This window comes from Otolemur garnettii, unplaced genomic scaffold (assembly GCF_000181295.1).
Source record: "Otolemur garnettii isolate 467f Iridium unplaced genomic scaffold, OtoGar3 scaffold00091, whole genome shotgun sequence".
NCBI lineage: Eukaryota > Metazoa > Chordata > Mammalia > Primates > Galagidae > Otolemur > Otolemur garnettii.
The window spans coordinates 5,623,680-5,631,480 of NW_003852486.1; the positions used below are offsets into that span (position 1 = coordinate 5,623,680).

General features: G+C 42.8%; 1 protein-coding gene across 1 annotated transcript in view; it reads left to right on the plus strand.

The window, feature by feature from the left end:
• SHE (Src homology 2 domain containing E) overlaps positions 1-3,426 on the plus strand; it is a 20,987-nt gene extending 17,561 nt beyond the window's left edge. The window contains exons 4-6 of the mRNA XM_003795333.3: positions 517-673; positions 1,135-1,254; positions 2,511-3,426. Coding sequence (XP_003795381.1) covers positions 517-673; positions 1,135-1,254; positions 2,511-2,697 — 464 coding nt within the window. The 3' untranslated portion in view covers positions 2,698-3,426. The remainder of the gene's footprint in view (positions 1-516; positions 674-1,134; positions 1,255-2,510) is intronic.
• Positions 3,427-7,801: the final 4,375 nt, after the last annotated feature.

A 7,801-nucleotide genomic window follows, 5' to 3' on the forward strand; every position in this document is an offset into this window, starting at 1 on the left:
GTGCTGAGGCATCACAGCTCACAGCAACCTCAAATTCTCGGGCTCAAGCAATTCTCTTGCCTCAGCCTCCCAAGTAGCTGGGACTACAGACACCCGTCACAACACCCGGCTATTTTTAGAGACGAGGTCTCGCTTTGGCTCAGGCTGGTCTTGAACCTGTGAGCTCAGGTGATCCACCACCTCAGCCTCCCCAGGTGCTAGGATTACAGGCATGAGCCACTGTGCCCGGCCAAAAAATGAATTTTTCAAAAGTCCATGCTCAACTATGTTAACGCGGTTTCCTCTCATATTCTAAAACTGATGAATACCTTCAGGAGAAGCAGCTGTGTGGGAGGCTGGCAGTGGGATTAGAGGCCAACAGGAGCTCAGCCAGCCAGTGTGTCGGGCAGTACGCTACCACTCATGTCAGGAGAGAATGCTTCTCTCCTACGCTAAGGCAGGCAAGGAGATTTCTTCTTTGAATTTTATGTTGGTCCCCTCAATGGCCTCTGATGTTAAATGGAGTCTTCCTTCCAGTCCAGTTTGAAGGATCTGAGCGACCTTCTGTCAGGGAGGAGACGGTGAGGCAGCACCACCGGCAGAAGAGCTGGACCCAGAAGATCTTGAAGCCAGCGCTCTCTGACCACAGTGATGGGGAGAAAGTGGACCCAGGCCTGCCCCTGGAGAAGCAGCCGTGAGTCTCCCCCATAGATCCTTGTAACCGACAACACCTGGAAGCTTGACAGCCCCAGGGTGGGGGCACACTGGCCCACTTTACATGATTACTTTTGTTTATGAATATTTGTCTGGAGCTTATTAATGAAAACCCATCTTGGAAGCCTAGTGCATTCATGCTGAATGGAAAGCACACTGCATCTTGACAGTGTTTGGGGTTTTAGTTCTCACTCTCCTGTACAAAGTGAAAACTCTTTAGATGACACCAGCCTGTTAGCTCTTGGATGATTGATGGGCTTTGTGATCGAGAGGCCCGCAGATCTGCGCTTTGTCTTTTCTGAGTGGGAAGCAGGATCTAGTTCAGGATGTCGAGCTCCTACCAAAGTTCATTTCAAATAATGCTTCGTGGAAGGATGCACAGTCTGGTTTCACGTGCTGACATTCACGGCACCGTCCCTTCTCCCACCCCATTTTTTTCAGTTGGTATCATGGTGCCATTACCCGTGCTGAGGCTGAGAGTCGACTACAACCCTGCAAAGAAGCTGGTTATCTGGTTCGAAACAGTGAGTCAGGGAACAGTAGGTACTCCATTGCACTAAAGTGAGTATTTGAGCCTGGTGAATGTGGCTTTTTTTCCCAGGAGAGGGGACACTGTGAATGGGCAGATGGCAGGTCAAAATCTAACGTGCAGGTGGTTTACAGGGGTGTGTATTGCAGAACATAAGATGCATTTGCTTGCAACATGAGACTCTCTGAATAGACTGTAAAATTGGTGTTAGGTAAATGCCTCGATATTTATTAAGCTAATGACAGGCTTATTTTGTTATCTTTGTGTGTTAGTCCATTTCTACCTTACATTACTGGATCTGTACTAGGCTGTCTTAGTAGAGAAATAATTCCTGATAAAAAGAATAGTTCCAGTCATTCTTCTTTTATTCCCTAGTACTAGGGACTTTAATAAATTAGATCCTTTGATTGTCAAAATGCCGATGGCAATTTTGATACCAGTTTCTTCTGGTGAGGAAGGAAATGCTGACTTGCCTGCTACTCCCCCTGTCGGACGTGCACAGAACATTTACTGTGGCCTGGCAGGCCTGGTGGAGTGTGTGTCATGGAAATTCTCGTTGCTCTGTGAGTGCGCTGGTGCTGTATTGGAGGGTCATTGTCAAGAGCCTGAACAGCGTTTCCTTCCTGAGGAAGCTGAGCCCCTGCAGCTGGAACAATCAGACTGGAGGGGAACTTAGGGGGTGGGGGGACGTATGTTGGAGCAACAGGGCTCAGAAAATGGGACAGGCCACCAGATATACAACACCGGGAATAGCTCTGCCGTGCTCCTGAAACTGGTGCTTGTGGATTAAATGTTTGAGCCTTCAGTGCCAGCTGTCATTATGTGCAAGCCAGGAGTGGTCTTTTTAGATGAAGGTGGCAGGAAACAGTTTGAGAATGATGATTCATGTGGTCTTTATAGAAAAAAGGTGGAGGAACCCTTCTATATGTACTCTTACCAGGCCCTGGTAAGAAGGTGGGTTCCCTTCATCTGAGCCTTGTGCTTGGGCGTAAGCACTTGTTTGGCAATTTGAGGGCCAGAAGGAACTTGGCACTTTTTAAATTGTTTTCTTTGGGTCAGAACCTGATGGCTGATGTGTAGTAAGGATAAACAATTCAAGAATGACATGCATTTAGGCTGTGAAGTTTCTGAGAGCACTAAGAAAGTGTCGAATGCATTTCTGTTTATGTAGAACAGTTCTGGAAATGGACCGTCAACCTGCTGTGAATCTTACTGGAATTGATTTCAGTGGGGACGGATCCTCTGCTCACTCATTCATGTCTCCTCCCTGATTCTTCTGTTGTTCCAGGACTAGTCAAGGATGTGTCCACATCATAGTGGCTCAGACCAAGGACAACAAATACACACTGAATCAGACAAGCGCTGTGTTTGACAGCATCCCTGAAGTGGTACACTACTATTCCAATGAGAAGTTGCCTTTCAAAGGGGCAGAGCACATGACCTTACTCTACCCAGTGCATAACAAGCTTCACTGAAGTTCAGCCATCGAAAGTCCTGGGCCTCTGGCACCTATGAGGGCATCAGCACTCCCAACCCGCAAGCATCTCAGCAGACGGGGCCCAGCTGCTCATTAGTAACTAGCAGGAAGTGGGAGTCTTCATTTCACAAGTCCCAGAGTCTTGAATTCGTTCCATGGCATTTGGTTTTCTTGTCAAGTAGTTCTACAATAGGAAGTCATAATTTACCTGTTTCCTCCACCTCTGGAGCAGGGCCTTCTATTTAGGGGTTGACTCTCAGGAAAGGTAAGTCAAGAGTTCAGAAGCAATAAAGTGCTCTGGAAATGTGCTAGTTGGTACCTGGAATACCTGGCCGCAACACAAACCAACAAAAAAATCACTTGACTTTTACATATGATTGTGTGGATCAGAAATGTGTATAATGTCGGGCTCCTTATTTTAGGAAAATGGATGAACAGTGGAAAATAAGAATGATGGGCAAGAAAGTTATATTTCTCCCTCGAGTGTCCTAATTTAGCTCTGGAGTTTGTGAAAATTTATAACTTTAGAGTCTGGCCTAGGAATTATTTTGCTGGTCAAAGTTTGTGTCTTCTCAATCTCAGTGGACTTTTTCATCATTTTCCAGCCAATCAGTGATACAAGCACAAATAGGAAGAATGATGCCCCAGATGTGAGAGTCGCTGATGTAATTAAATATGGGCATCATTATTATAATTCTGAGTCACAAAATAAAATATAGAGCAAAAATTTCATTTCTAAATTTTTAAGTTCTCAAAGTTTTCAAAGCTCAACCACTGTCATCTTATTGGAGAATTATATAGAACTTCCAATATCTTTTGTTTCGTTTTGTTGTGCGTTTTAGTTGGTATGAAATCATTTTTAATTTTTGTCTCTGGGGTTTGCTTTCTATTTTTAGTAAATCCGAAAAAAAACCCAAACCAAAAACACACAACTCGGATCTGATTGTATGAATGGAGTCTAAAGCCTGCAGAGACTCTGTCATTCATTTCTCAGCAGACTGGCTTACACTGTACACAAGTGTTTTAAACGATTTTGAGGTTCTCTCTAACTATGATTACTTAAAATAGTAAATTAATATTCATAGTATTATCTTTGTGATTTATCATGAATCTATATCACCAATTTACTTACTGTGAAAAAAAAAACATAGGCATGGCATACTGTGAGAAGAATGCTATGGTGAGTGGCTCTGTAATTAAAATGGAACAGATGTTTCTGTATTCGTGGAGTTTGTAATTTGGTTCTCAGAATTGGTCCAGATGCAAAAGCACTGTTATCAATGAAAAGTTAACTTTTGTAGCTTCTTTTAAATATGTTAAGAAGTTAGCTTTTGAATAAAGAAAAATGCTGATTTGGTGGATTTTTAGGAAAGCATATCTTTCTAATTTTTAGTTATCATTTGAGTACTATAATTTAGAAGTTAGTAAATTTTTGCTTTTTTCTTTTTTTTTTCAGTTAAGATAATCAGCCAGAGGGGTTTGTGTTCTTTGATTTAAAAAAATTGAGAGGAGCTTCTTCTCACTGGAGCTCAATAATTTCGTTAATAAAGAATGTTTTGTTTTTTTAAATACTGATAAAATTTTTAAATGTCTCTTGGTTCATGTATTTTATCTTTAGTACAATATTTGTATAAAATTTTCAGCACTCATAGTTCCAGTGCTATTCAACAAATATTTATTATTTTCTATATACAAATTATTCATTGTGTTAAACTTATTTTTATTACAACATTCTAGAAACAAAGCCTTATTTTTTACTTAGTCTACAAAGGAAATACAGCAGTCATTCTAATTTTAATAAATGCTAAAATCTTTACAAAGTTTTTCTTTGTGCACTAAATGATTTTGGGCTCTTACCTGGCAACTCTGATGAGTGTATAATGAAATGATATTTTGAAAACAGGCCTGACACCGTGTTTGCTGAGCTTCTGTCATGCACCCAGTGCTGTGCTGTCCTCTATACTGCTTTGCCATGGCAGCCGTGCTATTTTCTTCATAGAATTAAAAGTGGAGGATATTTGGATTTATGTAGAGTTCAGTTACTTTGTAATTGAACAGGAGGTTATAAGAAGAAGCAAAACAATAAATTAGGGGAAGGGGTGTTAGCTACTGTTTTCTTAAGGTTGTGAAACAAGCTGATAAAAGGCAGACAGTTCACAGCTGGGGAGTGGCACAAAGTACCATATGTTCTAAGAACAATTAGGCCTGGCAGGTGTCCCTAAGGGCTTCCTAGTTAAGCCTCCTGGGCCAGCTGAGCTGAAAGCTCTATGACGAGTTCTCTGGGCTCTGAATGCTTGGACTTTTTGTCATTTTGTCAGGTCTGGATGAAAGTATTTTCCTGTAGTCTTCAGTCCTTCAAGTTAATTCTGTCTCCCAGTTATTTTGTAGCATTTTCTGGAGAGAATAATCTCTTTCGGTGAATTTTGCCTTGAATTTAGCATATCTATAGAGTTGTGCCTTTCTGTTGTGCGTATCTATAGAGTTATGTTCTTTCTCCCTTATCACTCCTCTGTCTTAAAAATACTCTGCTTTATGGTGGCATCCATAGCTCAGTGTGGGTAGGGTGCCAGCCACATACACTGAGGCTGGCGGGTTCAAACCTGGCCTGGGCCAGCTAAAATAACAATGACAACAGCAACAACAAAAACTTAAAAAAAAAAAAATAGCCGGGCATTGTGGTGGGCACCTGTAATCCCAGCTACTTGGGAGGCTGAGGCAAGAGAATCACTTAAGCCCAAGAATTTGAGGTTGCTGTGTGCTGTGACACCAAGGCAGTCTACTGAGGGTGACAGAGTGAAACTGCCTCAAAAAAAAAAAAAAGAAGTTATAAATCAATACATGGAAGGCATACGTTGGTTTGGCCTAAAAAAAACAGGACATATTGAAGCAGGGTTATAGGTGGGTTTAAAGACTCTTTGATTTGGGGCAGCGCCTGTGGCTCAAAAGGGTAGGGCGCCGGCCCCACATGCTGGAGGCGGGTTCAAACCCAGCCCGGCCCAAAAAAAAAAAAAAAATAGCCAGGCATTGTGGCTGGAGCCTGTAGTCCCAGCTACTTGGGAGGCTGGGGCAAGAGAATCGCCTAAGCCCAGGAGCTGGAGGTTGCTGTGAGCTGTGTGACACCAGGGCACTCTACTGTGGGCAATAAAGTGAAACTCTGTCTCTACAAAAAAAAACAAAACTCTTTGATTTGTAATTGGTTAAAGAAATGAAGCTTTGTCTGAAGGATCGGAATGTTGTAAGCTAAGATAAGGAAGTCTGCTAATCAGAGACAAGCCACCAGACTCAAGGATCTGTTAAGTACATTGAGGACCTGCAGGTGTGATTTAAGCATTGTCCTGTACAGCCTTCAGACTGTTAATGAGTTACAGAGGACATCTCCAAGAAGGAAGGGGACATGACAAGGCATGTTTGACCTTCCCTTCTTAGAACCAGCAGCTCAGCTTTAGGATATTTCTGGGATCCCTTTAGCCAAGCGGGTGTCCAGTCAGTCAGCTGCAAGACTTAAGATTTTCTTTAGTTCACAGGGGGAGGTGGGCAGATAATCAAGAAAGACAGCCAGATATTTTGGAGGCAGGTGGGAAAGTCCTAGTTTGTTAATTGAATTATTTAACTGCGCTATTACTATGTTATTAGCTATTGGTATTGGATATACCTAAATATTTAATTCAGGAGAACAACTATGAGATATTCTTCATTTGCTTTTTTTTTTTTTTTTGGAGACAGAGTGCCCTTTTTTTGCCCTTGGTAGAGTGCTGTGGCATCACAACTCACAGCAACCTCCACTCTTGGGCTTAAGTGATTCTCTTTCCTCAGTGTCCCAAGCAGCTGGGACTACAGGCACCCATCACAACACCCGGCTATTTTTTGTTGCAGTTTGGCCGGGGCCAGGTTTGAACCTGCCACCCTCGGTATATGGAGCCAGCGCCCTACTCACTGAGCCACAGGCACAACCCTTCTTCATTTGCTTTTTAAGTGAGGGCAACCTTTCTAGTCTACCAAAACGCTTGTTTATAGTCAAAGGTTAGCGCCACGTTAGGGAAGAGACCCGGGGATGTTCAGAGCTCAACCCACCACCCGCATGCTTTTGACACTTAGCGGGATCTCATCAATTCCTCTTTCACAGATATCTCTCATTCCCAGTTCTCTTTCTCCTTTTCCCCAACCAGAGCAAGCTGTGCTCTCTTTGTGTCCCTCTGTCCTGGAGGAACCGAGGGGAAGGCGGTGTGTTGCCGCCATCTGGTGGAAAATGTGCGCACTGCACTCGGGAAGCCGCGCGGACGGGCGGGGTCTCTGGAGGTTCTGACACCTGCAGAAAGTGACGACGCAGCAGTTGCCATCTTGACACGTGCCTTGTCCTGCAGACGTTTAATTCAACTGACAGCACAGACTCCCTTGGCTAGGGCTGGGTCATGTAATTTAGGATCTTAAATTGTATTTTAGCGAATATACTGGCAACAAATAATTTAAACAGGCCTCTCATTTTGTCGAGTTCTTATCCATTCAGTTATTTTATCAGGGGCGTTAACACTTTAGTATTCAACTAATACATAATTTTAACTTCTAAAATATTTGAAGATTGTATGGAATACAAGTGCCTATCAGAGTATCTTAGCATATCAGAAGTATTTTTTAACATTTTTGGTTGCATTGCTGTAGCCAATGTAGGCCGTAGATCCTATGTTTACTCTGAAATGTAACATTCCAAGAATGGAGTGGCATTGCTTAATTCACTTAGTTGCATTTTTTAATTTTTGAGACAGGTCTTGCTTAGTCACCTGGGCTAGAGTGCAGTGAGGTCATGATAGCTCCAACACTTGGGCTCAGGTGATCCTCCTGCCTCAGATTCCCAAGTACCTGGGACTACAGGAGGCACCAACACCCTGGGCTAACTATTCTAATTTTTTTTAAGAGATGGGGTCTTAATGTTGCTCATGCATGTTGAATTCCTGATTTCAAGTGTTTCTGCTCTCCTGCCTGGGCCTCCCAAAGTGCTAGGATTGGAAGTGTGAGCCACCATACCCGGCCAATCTTTTTTTTTTTTTTTTTTAATTTTAGAGATAGGGTCTCACTCTGTTGCCTAAGGCAGATTTCAGCCCAAGTGA